Genomic DNA, 24,421 nt, shown 5'->3' on the forward strand with positions numbered 1-24,421 from the left:
TGCTGTCAAATATAAACTAGAATGTTTTGTTAATTTTTCTCTCTACTCAATCCAGTTATGATGTGAGCATTGGGCCACATCCACTGATGGATTAAATTATGCGACTTGTTCTGTTTCTTCTTTGCTGGTTAAGAGTTAGAATTTGTATCTTATAATATTGCATTGTAAGAGATAATTCCCTAAAAAAAAAGAACTGTAGACGGGGGAGATTGTTCAGTGTTGCAGAAGATCATAAAAATAAAAATGATTTAAAGGAAACAGAACTCGTCAGAAAAATTCCCCTCTTTTTTTAAATCAAAGATTAGGTTGCTCACTCCTCAACCCCAAAATCACCATCAGAGCACCAGAACAGAACCTCAAAACCCACCCCTTCATCGCCTTCTGGCAATCCCAAACCAAAGATCCTAACAAAAACAACCCTAAAACTCCGCAAGCCAAATCGGTCTCAGGTTTCCTGTTATTACTGAACAAAATCATCAAAGCGCAAACACCCAACAATCGAAAAATCCCAAATTTAACCCTCCATCTCTTCCTTCCCCATCCCTCAAATCCTCCCCCTCGCGAGGTTGCAGGTCCAGAGAGGAAAGAGAGGTCCGATTTTGAAGAGGTTTTCACCGAGAAACTACGATCCGAGAGGAAAGCGCACACAGGTTGCAGATCTAGAGAGGAGGGAGGAATGGTCCGATTTTAAACTCCGACAGGCTCTCGTCTCTCTCGCACGCAAGTTGCAGAGGTAGGTAGAGAGGAGAGAGAGAACAACGGGAAGAAAAGTGATTTTTGGGAAAGGGAAGCAAAAAGTGACTCTTAAAATGGACCATAGGATTAGTTTTAGCCACATGGCGACCATCGGGAGAGGAATTAGAGGAATTGGAGGGGTGTCAGAATTGGAGGAGATAAAAATCCCAGAGAAAACACAAACGGAGAAACTCAGTAGTAGAAAAGAGGAAGAAAAACGAAAGGTTCATTTAGGTCAATCAGGGCTAACCCGATCCTACCCGGCCCAAACAACATCAATCAGGGCCGGGTCGGGCTAGGGTATACCCTGGTAGGGCCAGGCCTGGCTCGAGGGATTATTAGGCCCTAACAGGGCCCGGCTGGGCTTGGGTCCAATTTAAGACCCCTAGGGTTGGGTTAGGGTTTAGGGAAAACCCTGCCCAGCCCCACCCGTTGACACCCCTATAACACAGTGACTATACGCGAGTTTGACATTTCAAATCAGAGTTTTTCCTTTGTTAGTAAGAGATGGAAAGAGCCCCCCACCCCCAATAATTGTAAGGTTTCTAATTACAAAGATTTACACTATCAGCATTACTTTCTAACATAGAGGAATCAACCCCCTCCTCCCCTCAGACCGTTGGATGCGGTGGCTGCCAGGTGTCAACATCTCCACCTAGCAATGCCGAATTGCACACTCTAAGGAATTGGCGAGTTGACGAGGATTATTTTCCATCCCCACCCCAACCCCAACCCACCCTTCCCCCCCCCCAAAAAAAAAAAAAAAAAAATTTAAAGAATATGAAATGACACTTTACAGATTTAATGCAATATATATACATTTAGTCCAAAAACCAATCTGGGTATCAAAGCAGAGCACAGTTTCAGTTTTGCATGGTGCTTCATTGGTGGCTAATCATGTGGACAAGGAAATTGTGCTCAGGAACAAAGTAAAGGGTACATCTATTCTATCCAGTTAACTTGAGAAGCTTACACGTGTTTTCCAGTCTTGTATGGCTGACCGCAATGTTTTGTTTGGGGTTAGATTGGTATGGGGAAGTGAAAGCCCTGTCACAGGAGATACAGTATGTCTCTCTAGCCATGCCTTAATTGCTCTGTAGTCATAGGTGAAACCATCGGCTGCAATGTATGGGTCCTCCATTATTTCCTGCATTTGCATGAAAAATAGCCAAAATTAGATGCAAAATAAGAGATCATCCACAACATAAGACACTAAATATTTGTATCATAAGATTATCTTGGAGGAGTTTGAAACCTAGAATGTTGCACCTGAAGGATTGGACAGAAGTAATAGCTTGGTGCATAAATATTGCTTCCTCGTAACTTGACACTAGCAGTTGCCATATCTGAAAGCTTTTTGAGAATTGGCAGCACTTCTGATTCAAGATCTGGCCTATCCCTGCATCTGAGTTTGGAACATTTCAATGCAATTCGCGCTAGTTCTTCTGATTCAACAAGAGGCCAATCTGTAACTGAGTCGTCTAGTATGTGCGCCAGGGAGCCATTGTTAATGGCATTTTCAACAGTTATCAGCAGGCCATTTGGATGACGAGCTGTCAACAATTGGAGGGTGATTATTCCAAGTGCATATAGATCTGATTTCGGTCTGATAGTACCTGTTCTCTGGTACTCAGGATCCATATAATAGAGGGTACCGGCAAGAATGGAATCTCTATACTGTGTAATGTTGTCTGGCACAATTTCCGACACAATTTTAGCCAGCCCAACATCACCAATCTTGCTCACATAGTTCCTGTCCAACAAGATATTTCCTGGTTTCAGATCTCGATGAACAATTGGTTCTGGCTTTGTGCTATGTAAGAAAGCAAGCCCACAAGCTACTTCAAAAGCGATCCGGAACCGAGCAGACCACGGGAGAGGAGTGCCCTTGCTTTCGAGAAGACACTCTTCAAGACTTCCATTTTCCATGTACTCATAGACAAGAGATCCGTTTTCAGGACAGGCTCCAAGAAGTAAAACCATGTGTGGATGGCGTAGCTGGCTAAGAACTTCAACCTAGAATACATTGACAGTTAGAAGAATGCAACTTACTAGACATGATACATTAGGGGACTATCGGGAATAAATAAAAACAAAAATCTGTGCCAACAATGAAAATAATTACAATCCAAAAATATACCTCCCTCAGGAACTCCTCTTTTTTGTCAGATGCATCTGGCCAAAGAACCTTGACAGCCACGGGAGTGTGATCAATGCTGCATTTATATACTTTTCCGTACCCTCCCTCACCTATCAGCTTATCATTGGAGAAGGAACCAGTTGCAACTTCTATTTCATCCTTTGTGTACCGTCTGTACCTTTTGTCACTTAAAATTAGTGTGTCAATCATTTTCAGTCTCTCCGCAGACTCTTTGAGGGCATTCTGCTCTGCCACTTGTCTTTCATGGGTCTCTTTATCAAGCAATTGTCTTGCCACCTCAACTTTTTTTACAGCTTCCAAATGCTTGGCTCTCTCTTCAGCAGCAATTTTTCTCAAACATTGTTCCCTCTCCAAGACATCATTCACTTTCCTTGCTTCGTCCAGGTATTCAGAAGAAAGTAACTGAACCTGGAAAACGTGTGGGAAAGTTTTTCTCAGAAGTGAGTAGGATCATAATTCGTAATTGCAATATCTAATTTGATGGCTCGCAAACCCATTACATAATTTTTAAATATGTGCATGTGTAATCATACTGGTGTGCATATTTGCATACAAGTGCACATCAATCCTATTACCTTGCTTTGAGTGTAGACCAGTTCTTTACAAGCTTGTTTGTACATTGCTAGGGTAGTTTGCAATTCTACCCGTAGTTTCTCCACTTCAGCCTGCACCTCAGACTGCAAAAAGTATTTCAACCTAATAATGTAAGCATCAACTTGTATAACTTATATATTTGTGATACTTCATGCATATATCATTTCAGCTGGGGATTCAAAATTTTTGTCTTCAGAATTGAGTTAACTCTAGAGGGTGGGCCTTGGCGCAACGGTAAGGTTGCTCTATTGCAACTTGGTGGTCACAGGTTCGAGTCAGGAAACAGCCTCTCCGTGAAGCCGGGGTAGGGCTGCATACATATGCCCCTCCCTAGATCCTGCAGTGGCGGGAGCCTCATGCACTGGGTACGCCTTTCTTTTTTTAGAATTGAGTTAGCTCTAAAACTTCAATAAATAACCCATGCAATTTTAGGCATAAGAACTACTACCTGATTGCCATCTGTAAGAGAAGTCATGAAATTATGGCTCCTATTCCCAATGTTTTGATGGGTTCCTTGATATTCTGAAGTGGTGTTACTTGAAAAACTGCCATAGTTATATGTTTGAGAATATGGATTACTGTCATCTACTTCTGATAACACTTCTGAGGCTTCGTTAATCCTTCCTTTAATAGAGGTATGATGAAGCGGGTTACAAAAGCTAATGGGTTCTTCTCCATGTTCTCTTTGAGTTAACAGCCTTTGCCCAGCTTTGCTCCCTGATAGGATAAAGCAAATAATAATGATAGAGTACAATGAAACATAAGCTGGTAAGTAGAAAATGACAACTACTTTACAGTGTAAGTGTTTCTTAGCATACCATCAGTAGAGAAGAGATTGGCCAATTTTCTGATAACTTTCTGCCTTGCTACAATGTAGATATCGCAAGTGTCTGGGGAAGAATTCAGAACAGCAGATGGTACATCTGTGCCCTTTAGTATCCTAGTATTGCAACTAGATAACTTAGTGAAGTCTAACAATTCATTAAAAAAATTTGAACACTCAAAGCAACTTGTAACACAGATGGCAGAGCATACAAAAATATTGTAGTAAAATGGAGAAAGAAGGCTGCAATCTTACATCTCTATCCCTTAGTAACAGACTTGATCAGTGATCTCCATAAGAAGAGAAGGGGGGGGGGGGGGGTTAGAGAGTTTTTACTTCAACTAATGTGCTCTTTTATAACTAATCCAGATTATACAAGTTGAGGAACTTCCACAGTTCTAGGAGTTATAAGATACATAACACTTTTAAGGTCTTGCAGTTACAATTTCTCATGTGAATCTCTCAGCATAACCACAATTACTACAAGGGAAAGGGGAAGACATTATAAATTTTCAATTTATCTCAGTTTCTGATGGCATACTTCTGGTCCACAGACTTTTGACAATGTGCATGTAGTTGTCTTACAACTTGCTATCATCCACAATAAAATACAATTAAATAAGGGACTGTCTAAATGACACCTCTCTAGGTGTATTTAGAACATGAGACCTTTTAATTGCCCCTTGTCTTATTCCCAAAAATTATTTAAGTCAGGTAAAAAGAGGTTTAAAAAATTATCTGAAAATGACGTATCATTGTGTCATTATCAAAATCTGTCATTGTCTTACATATTTTTCGAGTACAAACGTGAAATGACAGAGTTTGCCCTCATGGGAAAAAAGTGCTTCATACTAGAAAGACAAAAAGTAAGGTTACAATTTATTTGACACCTTAAGGGGTGTCAATAAGAAAATCCCATTAAATAATGACACCCATTTAAATGATCATGCAAAAAGTAACAAGTCATTCTTGACACTCATGCTACATACCTCGTAATACAATTTGAGGAGGATGATCCCAGAACTAAACTTTTAATACCCGAATCAGATACATATCTCAAAAGTGCAGCTGCAGGATTGCCATCTTCTAGCACCAAAGTTTCCATCTACACAAATTTTGGATTCAAATCATGCTACATCTCCGAATCAATTTGAGCATATTCTACTTGAAGTAGTAGAAGATACCCACCTCTTTTGTTTTGCATAATCTCTTAAAAGGAAGGAAGATTTTTTCATATTTCAACTTTGTGTCCTGCATATACATGGCTACCACACCGGCTTCCATTTGCTTGATTGGGATATAGTTTCCCGCTATATGAAACCATGGCAACAAGGACATCAAAAAGTCTTGATCATAACATAAAACATGAAAAAATTAAATATGCCAAACCTCAGATTTATTTAGGCTGCTTTGATGGTCAGCAGGAGAAATCATTTCATTTTGAATTCCCATAGCCATTAGGTGCACAAGATAATGATTCAAAAAGGATTCATCTCTAGTCAAACTGTTTGCTAATAAAAAGCATAAATGAGGAATTTGTTTATATTTTAATGATGAAAGTTAGAGAGTACGTAGTTGGTGTACCGAAATTTAACCACCTTCATTCCAAGCGACAATCCAACATTTTACTACCAATGAAGGGGGTTAGTGGTTGATGGAAACTTTGAAATGGTGTCATCTAATAATACCAACCCAGTTCCTTCATCTGGTTCCAGTCAATCAGTGACTGTGTTGTGCAGTGATTGTCACAATCTTCTGAAAAGAGTGTAGCAACTTGAGACTCAGTCATCCACCTCCTCATGAACTGCTGTTGCGCTGCACTACCCTACACAGGTAAAACTGCACTCCTAGCCTCTTCATCTCCTTCCACTTGGATTATTGATTCAGGTGCCTCCTCTCATATGACTAAGGGTGTTTGATGTAGATCACAAGTCCATATGTACCCGCAAGAAACAAGCCCCCAAACCAGCCCAACAAGGTTGTGGATTCGACTGCTGTGAGAGGCAGCATGGTCTGATGATATCAAAGAAGTCTAACCGTTGAAATAATGGTATCCATTGTTATTTGATTTGATACATTTCAGTCAATAACATTGGTGAATTGGGTGAAGGCGCGGAAAGAGAGGGATTCAAACCCTCGGTAAACAAAAGCCTACATAGCAGTTCCAATACTACGCCTTGAACCACTCGGCGTAATCGGACCTGCTTTTTACATATCTCTCGTTATTTGGGTACCATATTCACTTCTTTGGGCTTCTATTGAATCGAGAAATAGGTTTGATTGTACATCTTTTGATATATATAAGGTATCCTCAGGATAATTCAAATCGAAGCAATTGGATGTCCGACTCGGACCTATATGACATGACCGATCGATAGAAATACTCCAAATGTGGCAAGTTCCTGTTGGTTCAATGGACCATCACCTAAGGCAGCCCCAGCCTCGAGAGAAGCATGAAGAAGGCAGACAAAATAATATTAAAAAAAAGTTACTGTTCACGTGAACAGTGATTTGGAACTGATATGGACAGATTGGTGGAGATTGAATGCAACTTGAAGACTTTATTTAGTTTCTATTTTTATTGGGCCTAGTTTCTAATTCAGTCATTATTGTGTTTCTAATTTTGTTCCTTGCATGTTGGCTGAACTATAAAGCCTAGTTTCTATTTCCATTAGTTTTATATTTTTTTTAGTTTTTGCTGTTTCTTTTAGGAGTTTCTATTTCTTAAGTTTTTAATTTTGTAAGCTGACCTATTCCATTAAATAGGCAGCCCCTCTTGTAATAGAAACAGATTTGGAGAATAGAATGTGGCCAAGCTTGCCATCGGTTATGGGAGAAATTCCATGTTTCAACAGTTGGGATAGCTGTAGGTGAGAGACCCAGGCTGAGAGAGCCGTTCCCCTACCCCCCCTGCTCTTCTTTATCTTCTTCTCCTTTCTTTTTATCCTTTATGTTCTCCATTCATATGTAATAGAAAAAAGCAATAAAAAAAAAGTTTTAGATATTTAATTTGTTCCTTATCATGTTGATCCTGGCTACAATCGATCTCCCGCTGGTTTCCCTAGTTCGAGGTTGACAGCCTCTTTGCAAAGTAGGGTTAAGGCTGCGTACATTATGACCCTCCCAGACCCTGCAGCGGTGGAAGCCTCGTGCACTGGGTACACCCTTTCTTATATAAAAGGTAAAAATCAGAACCGAACCGTTTGTTAAACAGTTCCAATATCCTAAATTGAAACCAATTAATAAAAAGTTCTGCTAAACGATTATTAATCGACTCTGTTAGATAGTTTTTATCGGTTCAATTTCGGTTTTGTGGTCAATTCAAGTTAACAATTCTGGGTCCAATTGGGAACGGAACACCTATTTTTGTTAGGCTTGAACCATAACATCTAAGCTCAAGTTGTGACTTAAGAAATAAAAACATACTAAATATATTTATATGGTGTAAATCCACTATAAAACAGCTAACCATTTTTTTAATTGATTAGCATACCGGTTCTAATCGGTTTAAAACCAATGGTTTATTGGTTCAAAATTGAACCGAATTGTTTAATCAATGGTTTTATTTATATATAAGAAAAAACGAACCGATTTATCAGTTCCAGTTTAAATGGTCCAATTCAGTTTCAGTAAACAATTTTTGTTTGCAATTGACACTCTTACATATGACCAGTTAATGTAGCCTAGGTAGGACAAAGCCTACTAGGAACCAGGGGAAACAGGGTTATGTAATAGGGCTGCCCGAATGGACAGATTTAGGTAATTAGGCCAAAAACTAGGGTTAGGGTTAGGGTTTCGAACTAGGGTTTATTTGGTATTGAAGTGCAGGTTTCTAGAAGTCTAATGGTATAAGTTGGATCGAATTTGGATGAGGTTGGAAATCTAGGGTTTCGGGTAGGATGCCTTATGAAAATGAACTGTTTGTGAGATCTAGGGTTTAGGGGCAGATTTTAGGAAAGGGGCTTATAGGGTTTTAATATGCAGGTTTAGGGGAGCCTAATGATGTAAAGAGGCTAGGGTTTGGATAGATTTTCAATTCTGCTGTAGGGGGCAGAATTAAGTTGCAGGTTTAATGGAGGTCGAATGTTGAAGGGAGAAAGGGTATAGATCAGGTTTATATAGGAGAAAACAAAGTGCAGCAGGTTAACTTACTGTAATGCAGAGATAAGACAGCAGCTTGAAGATTGATAGAGCCTCCCGACCTACACAGTGCAAGGAGTCGCAGGAATCCACCCACCCTTCACCACCTTGAGTCCACAAGGATGCAAGCTCGCAGAGGAGCAGAGGCAGCAGCACGCAGGCAGCAATCTCAGATTGAAAACAAGGATTTTTTATGCAGAAAAGTAGTGGGGGAGCCTGCCCACGATAGGTGTATTTATAATAAAAAGAGGGGGCCAAAGGGCCTTACAAATAGTCAGATTTGAACTAGGAATCCCAGTTCTAAATCCTAGATACAATCCTAGTCAGATTAGGACTAGTGATGCCTAATCTGATTCCTAATTACAATTAGCATACTTGTACTCTAAATAGGAATGCAAGTTTAAATAAACAAAACAAACAAATAAAACAACCTATCCCTCTAAAATCGTGGAGGGAATAACTAAGCAACACTTCAGCAAATAAAAAGACTGTTTTACCCCTAAAACACTAAAAAAAACTAAGTATGGAAAAATAAGGCTCCAACGAAATAAAGAATAGCCAAGTCATGGCTTTGGCTTCTTCTTCCTAGTGCTTGGATCTGCATCAGCTCTCCCCGGCTTAGAAACATTCATCTCCGATGAATGGGTGAATGCCATGTAATGATCATATAACTCCGGATCAAGCTTCTTGAAATCATCGGCATGGATCCAAGTGCTGTCTTGGCGTGGGCGACCTTTCCACTTGACAAGGAAAGAGTGATAACCGGCGCCTTGACGAGTTGTCTTGTGCATATCGTCCAGAACCTCTTCAATCACATCTTCTGTAGGTGGCCTCAGTTGGGGCAGCCGCAACATGTGCTCTGAATCACCATCATCTAAATGATGCCCCGTGTACAAGTATAGATCAGCCACGTTGAAAACATTGCTTATGCCCATATCATCAAGCAACTCTAGAACATAAGCATTAGGTCCAATACGTTTCAGCACCTTGTATGGACCCATCTTCTTTGGATGGAGTTTACTGTTGACACCCGGTTGGTGTCTCTCTGGATTCACCCTTACCATGACCATGTCTCCAGGCTTGAACTCTACGAACCGGCGATGCTTGTCGGCAGGGGACTTATAGTGATCAGTACTTGGTGCAATCTTGCGTCGAACATCTGCGTGCACTTCGGTGATATGGCGGATGAATTCATCTGCTTCAACACTTACCCGAGCTTGAGGGGGTAAGGGAATGAGATCAATCGGACGGCGGGGTTGTACCCCATGGAGAATCTCGAAAGGGGTATGACTGGTGGTCCTGTTCACGGAGCTGTTGTATGCAAACTCAGCAATGTCAAGGATAGAGGGCCACGTCTTCTCATAATCTCGGACCAAACACCACAGCAAATTACCGAGGCTCCTGTTGACTACTTCTATCTGTCCGTCAGTCTGGGGGTAGAATGCAGTAGAGAACAAAAGCTTGGTGTTCGTCTTCAGCCATAAAGTCTTCCAGAAATAACTTATAAACTTCACGTCACGATCGGATACGATGGTACTGGGTAACCCATGGATACGAACAATCTCCTTGAAGAACAGTTTGGCAATGTGGGAAGCATCAAGTGTTCTTCGACAAGGAATGAAGTGAGCCATCTTGGTGAATCTGTCAACTACCACCATGATGGAGTCAAATCTTTCTTTAGTAGGGGCTACTCCAAGTACGAAATCCATACTGAGATCAACCCATGGCTGGTGAGGGATCGACAGTGGTGAATAGAGGCCTGTGTTTTGCTTGGTACCTTTAGCTAGCTGACAAACTCGACACCTCCGAATTACATGCTCTACATCCTTGGCCAAGTGAGGCCAATAGTACCGATCAGTCACCTGCAAGATGGTTTTATCTTTCCGGAAGTGTCCTCCTAAACCTCCTCCATGAAACTCCCTGATAATATGGTGTCGTAAGGACGAATCGGGAATGCACAACCGGGTTCCTAAGAACAAGTAACCATCATGTAATGAATACTTAGGGTGCTGTCCACCCTGCTTCAAATCAGCATATAGGACTTGAAAGTCCTTGTCACTAGCATACTCTTCTCTGATCTGCTCGATGCTAAGTGCATGGGCTGAGAAAATGTTCAAGGTCAGGACTTTTCTACTCAGTGCATCAGTCACTGTATTTTCCTTTCCTGACTTGTATTTGAGGGCAAAGTTGAAATCCTGTAAATATGCAACCCATTTAGCATGCCTGGTGCTAATGGACTTCTGTGAGTGGAGGTGCTTGAGTGCCTCATGATTAGTGTACAGGACAAATTCTTTGCCAATAAAATAGTGCCTCCAATGTCGCAAGACTTGAACAACAGCATAAAGCTCTATATCATAAGTAGAGTACTAAGTCTTGGCATCATTAAGTTTTTCACTGTAGAAGGCAATGGGATGCCCATTCTGCATAAGAACTCCGCCTAGCCCAACATGGGAAGCATCAGTAGCAACTTCGAAAATATGGTCAAAATTGGGCAGGCGTAGCACTGGAGCTTCAGTCATCCTCTTCTTAATCACCTGGAAGGCTTTGTGAGCTGCTGCTGTCCATTCGAACTGACCCTTGTTCTGCTTGGTGCATTCGGTTATGGGTGCCATGATAGCATTGAAATTGCGAATGAATCGCCTGTAAAAAGAAGCCAAACCGTGGAAGCTTTATACTTCAGTGAATGTCTTCGGAGTAAGCCATTCAACAAAGCTTCAGACCTTTTCTGGATCAGCTTCAACACCCTTTGAAGAGATTATAAAACCAAGGAAAACAACCTTGGACAGCATGAAGGAGCACTTCTTTAAATTGATAAACAACTTCTCTTGCCGGAGCACTCTTAGAACTTGTTTCAGGTGGTCTATATGTTCATTTGGGTGCTTACTGTACACCAAAATATCATCAAAATAAACAACGAGAAACTTACCGATGAAAGGACGAAGTATCTGTGTCATGACTCTCATGAATGTGCTAGGTGCATTCATCAGGCCAAAGGGCATGACCTTCCACTCGAACAATCCACCTTTGCTCTTGAAGGCTGTCTTCCATTCGTCTCCAGGCCGGATGCGAATCTGATGGTATCCACTTCGAAGATCGATTTTGGAGAAAATCTTAGAACCGGACAGCATGTCTAGCATGTCATCAAGCCTAGGAATTGGGAACCTATACTTGATGGTAATCTTGTTGATAGCTCTGCTGTCCACACACATGCGCCACGAACCATCATTCTTTGGTGTCAACAAGGCTAGAACAGCACAAGGGCTTATGCTTTCTTCAATAAACCCCTTCTTGAGAAGCTCTCCAACTTGTTTATTAAGTTCTTCATGCTCAGAGGGACTCAGCCTGTAGGCAGGCAGATTTGGTAACATAGCACCAGGTACCAAATTGATGGCATGTTGAATGTCTCTAAGTGGAGGTAATTCGTTGGGCAGTTCTTCTGGCACTACATCTGAAAAATTTTGCAATAACTCCTTGATGGGCTGTGTAAACTTCACTTCGGATTGGGCAGCCACCTCTTGAGTCACCAAGGCAAGAACCAAGCTTGTATCATGGTTGGTTTGTTCAAACTCTCTCTGTGGAACAGCTAACAAGTTACTTCTAGATTCTGTCCCCTTCTGATTAGTGCACATGACAAGGAGTTTACGTATTTCTGCAGGCAAATTAAGTGGGTACCACTTGATCTCTTCTTCTTTATGTTGAAACACACACAGGGTTTTTCTTCCTAGGAGAGCAACATCCTTGTCGTATAGCCATGGTCTTCCTTATAGAACATCAGTCATTCTCATCGGAATGATATCACACCAAATTTCTTCTGAATATTTTTGGGCTTGTAAGGGAACATAGCATCTCTTGTTCACATCAAGCTTATTCCCATTCAATAAGGAGACTTTGTATGGCATCGGATGCTTTTCAAATTTCAGATTTGCCTTCTTCACAAGGTCTTCAGACACAACATTAATGCAGCTGCCACTATCAACAATTATCTGGGCAGTGCGTTCACCTGCTCGCAAGCGAGTATAGAAGATGCAACTACGTCGCCAATCTTCACCCTTAGATTCAGCACTCAATATACGTGCTACTACGTGTACACCTCGGGTATCTTTAAAGTCATCACCCAAGTCATCAAAATAAGCAGCCCCATCATCATCATCATCAGGGGGTAATGCATAAATACCCTGTTCATCAAAATCATCAAGGCTGTCTTCTTCCTTTTCAGCTACATGAATTGGTCATTGTTTTTGTGGGCAGTCCTTAGCATAATGTCCCTTTTCATTGCAGCGATAGCAAGTGTTTGATTCACTGGTGGTCATTGGAGCTTTGCCCTTGTCCACACGAGAAGAGGTGCCAGTATAGGGGGCTGTCCGTGTAGAACCAGCAGTGGTGTTATTACCTCTATTGTAACCATTAGTTGGCTTGGATGCTGGAAAAGATTTCCGGGTGTCGACAGCAGTGGAACCAAACCTTCTAGTGGTGTTCAATAGGTCTTCAGCCTTCAATGCTTTCTCAAAGCAGTCCTTGATGTCTAGAACATTTGCAACTCCAATAGCTCTAATGATATCAGATCTCAATCCCAACCGAAATCGAGATAACATCTAAGTGTCACTCTCTCTGGTGTAAGTACGGGAAGAAAGAGAATCGAACTTCTACATGTACTCGGTTACGGTCATATTCCCTTGGCGAAGGGAATTGAGTTGATCTTGCAACTGAGCTTTGTAGTGTCTAGGCAAGTATTTCTCTGTCAGATCATATTTCATATCCTCCCTGTTGGTAGGTGCCTTACCTTCACGTTCCAAGTCTCTCTCTGTCTTACGCCACCATTCTCGAGCAGAGCCAATTAATTTAGTACGTGCCAATCTCATCTTTCGATCTTCAGGTAAGTCATACCAGTCAAAATAATCATCTAGGGCAGCAAGCCAGTCATAGAATATCTGCGGATTACCATGCCCATCATACTCTTTCAGCTCTAGCTTGACCTTCTGTGTATCAAACCTCCTGTTAATAGCTTCATCTCCAGTGAAGTAGGACCTCAAGTATTCCTCAAAGTTAGGTCTTCGAGGTGCTTCAGTAGTTCTGTCCCTGTCTTCTCTGTAGTCATCTCTGTCATACCTACGTCGATCCCTGTAACCTCTGTCAGGTCTAGAATGGTCTCTGTGGTCCCTGTGACGTCTGGGATGACCTCTATGATATTCATCCCTTCCCAGAGTTCCATGTACTTCAGAATGAACTTGGAATCTGTCTTCCTCTACATATAGAGGGTTGCTTACAAGAGGCACAGCTTGCCTTTGCTCTACAATTTGTAACCGATCACTGATCTTATGGAGCATGTGTAGGATTGCAGCCATTGGATCAGGTGGGGGTGGTAGTGGTGGATCAACAACAGGGTTGCCTTGTTCTTCCATAGCTCTGATACCAATTTAATGTAGCCTACGTAGGACAAAGCCCATTAGGAACCAGGGAAAACAGGGTTATGTAATAGGGCTGGCCGAATGGACAGATTTAGGTAATTAGGCCAAAAACTAGGGTTAGGGTTAGGGTTAGGGTTTCAAACTAGGGTTTATTTGGTATTGAAGTGCAGGTTTCTAGAAGTCTAATGGTATAAGTTGGATCGAATTTGGATGAGGTTGGAAATCTAGGGTTTCGGGTAGGATGCCTTATGAAAATGGACTGTTTGTGAGATCTAGGGTTTAGGGGCAGATTTTAGGAAAGGGGCTTATAGGGTTTTAATATGCAGGTTTAGGGGAGCCTAATGATGTAAAGAGGCTAGGGTTTGGATAGATTTTCAATTCTGCTGTAGGGGGCAGAATTAAGTTGCAGGTTTAATGGAGGTCGAATGTTGAAGGGAGAAAGGGTATAGATCAGGTTTATATAGGAGAAAACAAAGTGCAGCAGGTTAACTTACTGTAATGCAGAGATAGGGCAGCAGCTTGAAGATTGATAGAGCCTCCTGACCTTCACAGTGCAAGGAGTCGCAGGAGTCCACCCACCCTTCACCACCTTGAGTCCACAAGGATGCAAGCTCATAGAGGAGCAGAGGCAGCAGCACGCAGGCAGCAATCTCAGATTGAAAACAAGGATTTTTTATGCAGAAAAGTAGTGGGGGAGCCTGCCCACGATAGGTATATTTATAATAAAAAGAGGGGGCCAAAGGGCCTTACAAATAGTCAGATTTGAACTAGGAATCCCAGTTCTAAATCCTAGATACAATCCTAGTCAGATTAGGACTAGTGATGCCTAATCTGATTCCTAATTACAATCAGCATACTTGTACTATAAATAGGAGTGCAAGTTTAAATAAACAAAACAAACAAATAAAACAACCTATCCCTCTAAAATCGTGGAGGGAATAACTAAGCAACACTTAAGTAAATAAAAAGACTGTTTTACCCCTAAAACACTAAAAAAAACTAAGTATGGAAAAATAAGGCTCCAACAAAATAAAGAACAGCCAAGTCATGGGTTCGGCTTCTTCTTCCTAGTGCTTGGATCTGCATCACCAGTGAGTCAGATGTGTTTACCACTTTCCAAAAAATTGTCAGCCATCTAAAGTCATTCTTGTTGATAGCTCTTCTACCCAAGTTTCCGGTCATGATGTTGTTTCCCTTTGTTCTTTGTTCTAAGTACTTCATGGTCCCTGATTACCATTGAATCTTCTTTAATCAGCGAACTTACTAGGACACTAAACTGCTCTGTTACTTTTTATCCCTCTTAGTGTGTTTTTTAGCATATCTAAGCAAGGAGGACTATTGGTAGAGGGCATGAGGTTGATGGCTTGTAATACTGTGGTGGTGCTTCCTTTACAGCTGCATCAGTTGCTTCTAGCAGTTCTCCTCCTCTTCTATGGCATTTTTGGTTGGGTCACTTATTTTTCTCCAAGCTTCAGCATATGATTCCCAGTTGCAAATATGTCTCTCATATTTATTGTGAAGTCTTTGAGCTTGGCAAGCATATTCTTTCTTTCCTTCTCATGATATTTCTAGGAGTCCTTTGTTTTCCTTAATTCAATTTGACATTTGGGGTCCATGTAAATTAAGAATAGATTTAATTTCAATTATTTTGTTACCTTTGTCTATGATAACTCTAGATTAAAATGGTTATATCTGTTAAAAAATCTTCTTAATTTTTATTTGTCTTTAAACATTTCTACTTTGAAATATTTGTGCAAAAATATGCATAAGCCAAAGACTAAGTTGTAATTTATAGAGCTTGCTTTATTATAAATACATTCTTAGCAACGGATTGGAGTATTCTTTTCCCAATTTGTTTGCTCTCTTCCACTCTTACTTTCTTCTTCTGTTGCGCAACCATTGATACTGGTTAGTTTTGTTCTAATTCTGTCATATAGAGTAATCAAGGAATACTATTTTTACCGAATCATGATTACTATTTTTAGTAAAAAAATATTTTTTACTTTATGGCAAGATAAGTGGATTTCCAGATAGCCATATTGGTAAGAAGACTTACTCATGGGCTAAAACTAGTATATGGTCCAGCTGAACCTGGTGGGACTGCCAAACCTGCAAACTATTTCCTTAGAGCAGTTCTAATTTCTAAATGAACCTTTTTAGTTAAATTATGCTTTCTTAGGTTAGTTCTATGAAATATCTTAGAAATTTTTAGTTTCTTAGCAAGTAAATAACTCTAGAGAATAATATCGTTCAGTTTTGTGTCAAGTTAGGAGTCTTAGTTTACTTGAGTGATCAACATTTGAGTCTATAAATACAAGTGGCCAATCAATATAATAAGTTACTGGTTTTGATCAAACAATACTGGGTCTAGAGGGATTTTGCTCTTATCCCTTGTTTGTTCTACATTTTTTCCATATGATTAATGTGTTGGTGTTAAATAAGCACCCTTTGTTTCTCATGTCCTCTGCTTTATTGAGAATGCTTAGTGAGAGCCTAACTACTCAATGTATGGTTAGAAAAATTAAAGACAACTTTTGTTCCTAAATGTTGTCTCTGTTAGAGTTAGAAGATATTAATCATATGTTCTCTAGTGCCCTCTCTCTTAATCAGTTTTGGGATTTATTAGCAAGAGTTTCTCTACTTCTTTAAGACATTAATGCAAACTACATTGGTTTCATAGAACCTTTGATTGGGTTCCATTCCAGCCACTTTCAGAGTGGCCTGTCAGCATATTTGGTGCGGAAAGAAACTTGAGAAGATTTCAGCAGAAAGAACATTTCAGCGGATGGATCAAGTACCTTCCTCAATATCTGCAACAAATGACAGGATTGGGATTTGGTTTGTGAGGATTCAGGCTTCAACAAATTAACTTTTGGGTGCATAGAATTTCCCCCTAAATGTTAGATGAACCTTATCTAACATGATCTCTTGGCCTTTTTCCTACAGGCATTATCTCATTGAATTGTGTCAGCTTCTTACCTCAGAGTAGTGCCATTAATAGAGGCATGATTAAGATCATGGTCTTTTAAGAGGGGTGCTGATTGTAGAAATCATCAGTTCACTAATCTTCTAAGAGGGATGCAGATATTAGAAATCATAAGTTAAAAAACAATTAACTATTACGATGGATCCTAAGCTTCTAGCAGAGCTGGTTAACAAGCATGTAGTGTGCCCAACTGCCCATAAACTACAGTTCTCTTCTGCATATATAAGCTTCTACTCATTTTGACACAGCGGAGGTGGTCAATTTCTAGAGGAAAGCTAATCAAGCGACATGTTTTTTATTAAGTCACATTTGGTTCTTCTCCTCTTGAGATTTTGTTGTTGCAGTATGAAAAGCAGATGTCGATAAGTATACATATATTCGTGTCTATTTTCTATTTTCAATGAATTAACTCTTTAGTATCTATCCAGAAGGAAAATACGAGCAGCTTCTAACGAAAAGTTGAGAACTAAACCCTAGACAATGCTAATTTCTGGATCACTAAGCATAAATTGGAAACTTGGGACACATTTGTACGGATGAAATCAGATCTGATTGAGTTGTTCCATTTGCCAGTTTGGGTTAATGTTAATCATGCTCAAAACTGATATTTTAGAATCCGTTCGAGTTAAGAAGATCGTGAGGTTACTTCATTCATGTTGCATAGAAGGAGATTTTAATACTACTAGACCACCGATTCCTTCTTATTTCACATATAAGTTCTTGAGGATTGTTGGTGAATAGGTGCTTGAAAAGGTGGAGGGGAGAATAGAAAGGAAAAGAAAAAACCATCGGAGCCATTACAGATCAACAACATCCAAGAACAACCAGATATTTTACTTAAGGCCAGAAATAATAATAATAATAATTAAAAAAAAATAAGTAAAAGAGATGATTCAAAAAAGGAGATAGTAGTAAGTACATGGTGTGGGAATTGAATCAACGACAGGCATGACGTGTACGATCACGAAGCGATCGGCATGAGGCATGAGATTCTCCAGAGCCCAACGGACGGCACGTCGGCGTCGGCCGCTCACGGCCACTGCAACGGTCTTCTTCGTCGTCGTCGCCGCCGTCGATGCTCCATCGCTGCTACTCATGGGTAACTCGAACTTCGACCTTAGCTGGTGTTGCTGGGATTTGGGGTTGACTGCGTTTGAGGACTTTGGAACACGGAAGTCGATGGTGAAGGTAAAATGGCGAAACCCGTGTTGATTTTTTGACTGTGACCTTCTTTGATCTTTCGCTAGAATTTCTGTCCACTTTATATATGCTCCGGTTCCCTCTAACTGAAATGGAAAATATCACTCTAGGTGGGCCCCCCTGGCCCACCAACCATGTTTGATCTTATGGAGCATAATTATAGATATAAGCATATACTCTTGTGCATTTTTTAAAAGTGTTTTTTTATCAATTTTTTGAGGTTTTTTTGACCGATATTTTGGGATTTTTTTTAAAAAAATATTTTACCGATTCATATTTGTTTTTTATATTTTATTAATATTTTTAACCGATCCAAACCCAATCGAATAAAATTGGATTTAAATAATTTTTTATCGATCCAAGCCGATTTTTATCTCATCTGAAGAAAAAAACTACTAGTGCATATATATATTTTTTTGAACTCATGACCTCTTATTTGAGGAATTGATCTTTTGCCATACCAACTGAGCTGACCCCTTGCGGTAGTGCATTTTTTTTTTTTAAAGACTTCAAAGTGCAAAGAGCATCCGTCTTCCAGTATCTCGAAACCATCATTGAATCTAGATTACAAAGTAAGAAATCTTAATTTGCAAAGAATATTTAAATAATATACATTATAATTGCATAAACTTAAAAAAGAAAGTGACATGGAAATACTATACATGAAAAAATTTCCTCTCATGATGGTGACAGAAAAAATTCCTTAATAGGTAGTATCTTCTAGATTAGCAACATTAAATGTAGTGACCCGTCACAATTGTATGGTCCACCATATGTATTGGTCAAGAGTGCGATAAGAGGGTTACTTATTGTTACAGTACTTACTATCTCTTACTATTTCTTAGAGAGGGAGGGGGTAAAGGGTTGAACACTTGACCATAGCTCCCTAGACTTATGCTAGACATCCATCAGCTAGTTGCTCCCTACCATACTTAGAAGTTTCAACATGCTGTAAAGCCTATCTCGAGTAATATTCAAACACAAGAAAGAGCGATGAGGAAAACAAATTCACAAAGTCTAAGAACTAATAAAGTTCTAATTCACGCCATGTTGCAATTTGGTAGTTTCATTCTACTTGGATGTTACAGCATCCAACGGCACCAAGCTCGAGAAGAAATAAAAAAGAAGTGCAATCGAGCTTGCACTATTGGATGTCATATCATCCGCGTGTCAAGCTCACAAGACTGCACCGCAGTGCACTACCAGATCGCACTGTAGAAGATTTTAATCTATAATCTATAGGATATGTTTTTAATCCTACAATCAAGATAACCAATCAACCCTCTACTCTATTTCGCAAATATAAGTGATGAAAACTATTTCATTCTCAATTGGACTTTTTTCCATTCTCTTATATATATCGAATACAAGTTTAACTATTCATATTCTACCCAAAAAAAGAAAAAAATTTAACTATTCATATAAGGGAAAAATATATTTGGTGTTCTAAGGTCTACCACAAGTTTCCCTAAAGTAAGTGTTGTCCAATGACATCTTATTGGAGAAGTGCCATTTCTTCTCTTCATCTCCCCCAAAAAAAGTTTCTCCTTTTGGTTGCAATAGAAATTAAAGGCAAGTGAAAATTAAAAAATAATAATAATAAAAATCATTATCTAACATGATTGTATAAATTGCTCAAATTTCATACCATATTTAATAATGATGTTTTTTTATGTAATATTTATTTTAGTTTTCAAATTCAAGGAATTAAGATAAAAAGTAAAAGTGGATTTTTATAACCAAATACGGAATGATTTGGAGTTAATAATATAATCATGTAGAAAATGATTACAAAAATTTCGTTTTTAGGTTTGATATTTTCACTTCTCCTCCCTTTAATTTTCATTTCAAGTAACTAAAGCCTCAATGCAACCATGACTCAATATCATCTCTTAAATTGTTGAAATTGCTTCTATAAAATCGTGCAAACTGTAAAACTGTTACTTTTACTCCATTACATTGTAATGAATAGTGATTTATTTTACTAACAAATAAAAGGATCGAGTTTTCCTTCACCGACAGTAAAGGAGGTTTTCGGTCACCATAGCCATAGGTTAGCGAAGAGCACCAACTTAAGTATTCTTCATAAGGCAATTATGCTAATCCCCACGGCTTCTTGTGGGTAGATTGTGGTTTGGTAGGAAGGAAACTTGGGCTGGGCCAGCCTGTGAGCTGATCAGCCCGGCCCTAAATTTAGCCTGCAGATTCAGGCTTGAAATAGGCCTGAAAATTTTATGGACAAAACCAACCCTAGCCCAATATAAATTTAGGCCGAGCAAGATTGTGACTGACCCAATCCGGCCTAAGCCAAACTAGATATAGAGCCAGGCCCGATATACGTATGAGTAATACTTCATATATGCCTTCTACTTCTGGTACTGTCAACTGATGAGAAAGAGCCCTTTCGCTACCGTTTTACGTCTAAGATCGGGAACTGTTGCATGTTACATTCTTAGTACCTAAATCGGATTACTAATTAGAAATGTATTAGGAGAAAGTTTTTGGTCGCCCAAGATGGAGAGAATCTCTTCATCCACCATGATGTGACCATATAATTGTACTCTTGAGGAAGTGACTTTCATCATTAACTCCTACCCTCATGTAGGGAGTCCAAAATACTCTTCCCTAATCCAATCCAAAGGTTAAATGTCATGGCTTAAGATGTTCTCTTTTCACCATGGTTAGGGGAAACTCGGGTCTATACATTATACATATATCTTACCTGTACCATTTACAAAATTGTTCTCTCAGTATCAATCCTTCTTTACATTTGAGCTCTACAAAATTGTTAAAACCATCCTATAAAAGAAAAAGGGAGAAGTTTTACTTCTATGTATTGTGAAGGGTCAGCCACCATCCTAGGGTCATTAATGCCGCTCACCCATTAGTTGCGCTATACCCTCTCAACACCATTCACACCCATCGGTCAAGGGATACCGTGGTTGTGGGAAGACTCAGTAAAAAAATGTTCAAATAATTTGCCCGACTTAAAATTTTATATATAAAGAGTTTGTTTCCTCAATGACTTCAGCCGGCAGCACAATAAAACACATAGCCGGTTTTTGTGCACGGACGATTGTTTATGTACACAATCAGCACTTTGGTCCTTCGTCTAGTAGAGGGCAGAAATGCTATTATACATTTGGGATGAAATTCTTTGCACTAGGGGCCTAAGGTATGCCCAGACACATGGAGGGTGGGCAAAAGGACCAGCCCCTCCTCCCCCCCCAAAAAAAATGATCCAAACCCCCTGTCCTACTCCATGTGTCTAGCCTGTGTCCAGATACGCTCCTGGATAGAGAACGTGTGCCCTACACATGTACATGCACTTCCACTCTCTACCGTCCTACAGCTGACGACCGTGCACAATACCTTTCGTCATAAATCATCGAGGGAGAGTAGCCTCAAAGAAATAGAGCTTTCCTTTGGGAGCAAGAATTGTGAACTGCCCTTTGTAGAGTCTCCCATTCTCCAATGGAACCAGTGTGGGTCCAACCAACCCAACAACCTGTTTTTGTATTATAATTCGTCACTTTAGAATTAGGGTTTCAGTGCATGCCTATGGTTTACAGGGCGGGGAATTGATCATGGTAGAATGTTAAATAGGATAAGTTGTACGAACAATTCGGTTCTTATTTGGAAGGACCAAGGTTTCCCTTCATCCACATGAACTGAGAATCTCTTATGCTGTTACATTTGACCTAAGAAAGGTAGTTTTGACCACGTACAATAGAAATTGAAAGTTTAATAATGAAAGTTATTATCCAAAAATCTAATCATAAAGATAAATTATAAATGAAACTTTTTTGGAAAAATTACATGATTAGCTACTTTTGGATTTTCATTTACAAAACTGTCCACTCTATGTTTGAGTTAACAAAAATAGACAAAAACAAGTTTAGTTTTATAGAACTAGACAAAACAATGACTCTCCTTCCTTCCTCGGTAGTTCTCCACTGAAAAAATCTCTTTTTTTTTCCTTTGTTACTTGGGGTAGCAGAGAATGGCGATGGCTAGGATAAGGGTAGGGTTGCAAGGAATGGAGGATGCCTGGTCAAGAAGGCAATGACAGGGGTAAAAATGTCTAAAAAAATAAGTGTGGGAGGGAGAGACACTATTTTGTCCAGTTTTGTAAACCTTATCTTGTTTTTGTCTATTTTTGTTAATTCAAACATAAGGTGGACAGTTTTGTAAAAGAAAACCCCAAAATAGCTAATCATGTAATTTTCTCAATTTTTTTTCCCAATTTTTTTTTCCTTCCTTAAAGCTATGAAAAGCTTTCTCCTATTTTGAAAAGTTCTTTCAATTGAGAAAGCCCAGGTGTTGAGATATGAAGCCTGGGGAAGGAGAAGGATAAGCATGTAGCTAGAGGTTTCAATTTCCAGCTTGAACTGGTTGGATCAATCAAACCAACCAAAAAAATCGGATCAAACAAAAGCGAATCCTTATCGATTTGGTTTTGATGTTTTCATGAAACTGATAGGAAATCAAATTAGACAGGACCCACTGAAACAAAAAACCGAACCATAATTTTAAAAACCCATTAATAAAACGGATGCAAACCAATAACAACTGGAAAAATATTAAGAAGAGAACATGTTTATCGATAAGAGCCCGTAAAATCAACCCAATAAAAATCAAACCGAATCAAACTGAAATCAAAACCAAACTTTGTCTCAATGATTTGACCCAATTCTTTACAGAAACCGGAGCGATCCAACTACAGATGGCCTAACGTAAAGCAAGATAGAGCTTCATCCATTTCTTAGTTGGTAGTTTACCAACCCACTTCTTCAAGGGTTGGGTCGGGTCACATTCTGCCAAGTTCAAACTGGCCTGCATCACTTCATGTAAAGTTTGGTTACCCACGTGAAATTGATCACATCCGTCATTCTACGGTCTTAAAAGTTGATTAACCTTTTGGGACTGGTGTGTAGTTTGTGTGATTACACTTTCACATGAAATTGACCACATCAGACTTGAACCTTGCACTGCATGCCATTTAGTTATTAATTTGTTAATTATTGTAAAAATTAGCTTAGAATTCCCCAGAACTCCCAAATCAAGATACCAAAAGGAATTTGGAAGTCAGCACAAAGAGTAAAAATGTGGGCGAATATATACCATAAAGGGTGGGTTACGTTTGGAGAAAGGCATTGAAAATGGGATTGTCTAACACGTTTGGACTTGGATTCCCTTTGTCATGAGTCATGACAAAGAAAGGTATGTAGTCTCTAAAGACACCATTAAATTAACTAACACATTTTCGTGTATAACTAACTATTAGATCCATTTCAATATCTTTGAAAACGGATCAATAATTAATTTCGGGGAAAGTTTTCCTTCATCCACGATCGAAGGATACACCCACGAATCTACCATCATAATTAGCTCCCCCTATATATTGGAGATCCAAAATACCCTTAACTATTCTCAAACACTCGTCGAAACAGAAACTCAATGTTGATAATCGGTGAAGGAATTGAAAACTCGATCTAAAATTTTTAATGGTCTACTTAATATATTGAGTGTAATAGATCCCCTAAATGGAACCCATAAGCATCTTTCCTCCTCCTCCCCCCCTTTTGCTTCTCTTATTGCCATCCATTTTTGCATGCCACAACCAAGACTTGAATGCACAGATCACCATCAGAAGATAAATTTGGAGCCGATCAGCTCCCTCGCTATAAGTGAAGGCTTCACGTATGTTTTCATGACTATACATGGCCTTTTGCTTCTAAAATACCCATCTACACTGCACATTAAGAGTGTTTAAAGGGATGCAAACAGCTGCTTGTCCAGTTAATGAGCTGTGGTTGGCTTCATGCCCATGCTCACCAGGAGGTCTTGAGTTTAAGTCTCCTGACTGGTACCTTTGCCACTTCCAATTCCTCCCTCCTAAAAAAAATGATAAATTATATATAAAAGCTCCCAATTCAAAAAAAGAAATGTTTAACGGGGCATTTAGGAAAAGAAAAAAAAAAAACAGAACATGTGTTGTCATGAAACCATACGTGAATACGGGGAGCTGGTCCGGATCCGGACTCAATTTTGAACTGTCACACTATGAAAACTTCAATTTTACATTTTACATCAATCACCAGTTACTTGACTTTTAGAAATCAAGGATACTAACATTTGAGATCCGAAACATTCCTTTACAGCAAACATCATATATACTTCAGCTTGTTTCAATTAAAAAAAGAACCGATCGAAATGTTAACTTTATCAGAAGACATACATACATGGACAAGAATATTGATGTCTCTCTACTTGGTACGTAGGGTTCCCAAAAGACCCTATAAAGTTACAAACCAAATCAAAACAGCAGGCTTCAAGTAAAGCCACATTATCACTGGTTGGGTTTTTTTGGCTTA

The 24,421-nt window shown here is 39.5% G+C and overlaps 1 protein-coding gene across 1 annotated transcript; it reads right to left on the reverse strand.

Annotated features, from left to right (window-relative positions):
• Window positions 1-1,547: 1,547 nt before the first annotated feature.
• LOC122656797 (U-box domain-containing protein 34-like) lies at window positions 1,548-17,980 on the reverse strand. The gene is made up of 9 exons (XM_043851450.1): window positions 17,764-17,980; window positions 5,502-5,623; window positions 5,303-5,418; window positions 4,309-4,430; window positions 3,939-4,207; window positions 3,472-3,573; window positions 2,876-3,304; window positions 2,005-2,751; window positions 1,548-1,882 (listed from the first exon to the last, which is right to left on the reverse strand). The coding sequence occupies exons 1-9, from the start codon at window positions 17,939-17,941 to the stop codon at window positions 1,691-1,693; spliced, it is 2,277 nt and encodes a 758-aa protein (XP_043707385.1). The 5' UTR covers window positions 17,942-17,980; the 3' UTR covers window positions 1,548-1,690.
• Window positions 17,981-24,421: the final 6,441 nt, after the last annotated feature.

This window comes from Telopea speciosissima, chromosome 3 (assembly GCF_018873765.1).
Source record: "Telopea speciosissima isolate NSW1024214 ecotype Mountain lineage chromosome 3, Tspe_v1, whole genome shotgun sequence".
Classification (NCBI taxonomy): domain Eukaryota; kingdom Viridiplantae; phylum Streptophyta; class Magnoliopsida; order Proteales; family Proteaceae; genus Telopea; species Telopea speciosissima.

What these genes read in the sequence shown, in the direction of transcription:
- LOC122656797 (XM_043851450.1), bottom strand. Translation starts at nt 17,941, where the DNA reads ATGAGTAGCAGCGATGGAGCATCGACGGCGGCGACGACGACGAAGAAG. An exon ending in GATTATGCAAAACAAAAGAG is followed by an intron (nt 5,419 to 5,501) that starts GTGGGTATCTTC and finishes AAATTTGTGTAG; the next exon opens with ATGGAAACTTTGGTGCTAGA. An exon ending in TGGTCTACACTCAAAGCAAG is followed by an intron (nt 3,305 to 3,471) that starts GTAATAGGATTG and finishes CACGTTTTCCAG; the next exon opens with GTTCAGTTACTTTCTTCTGA.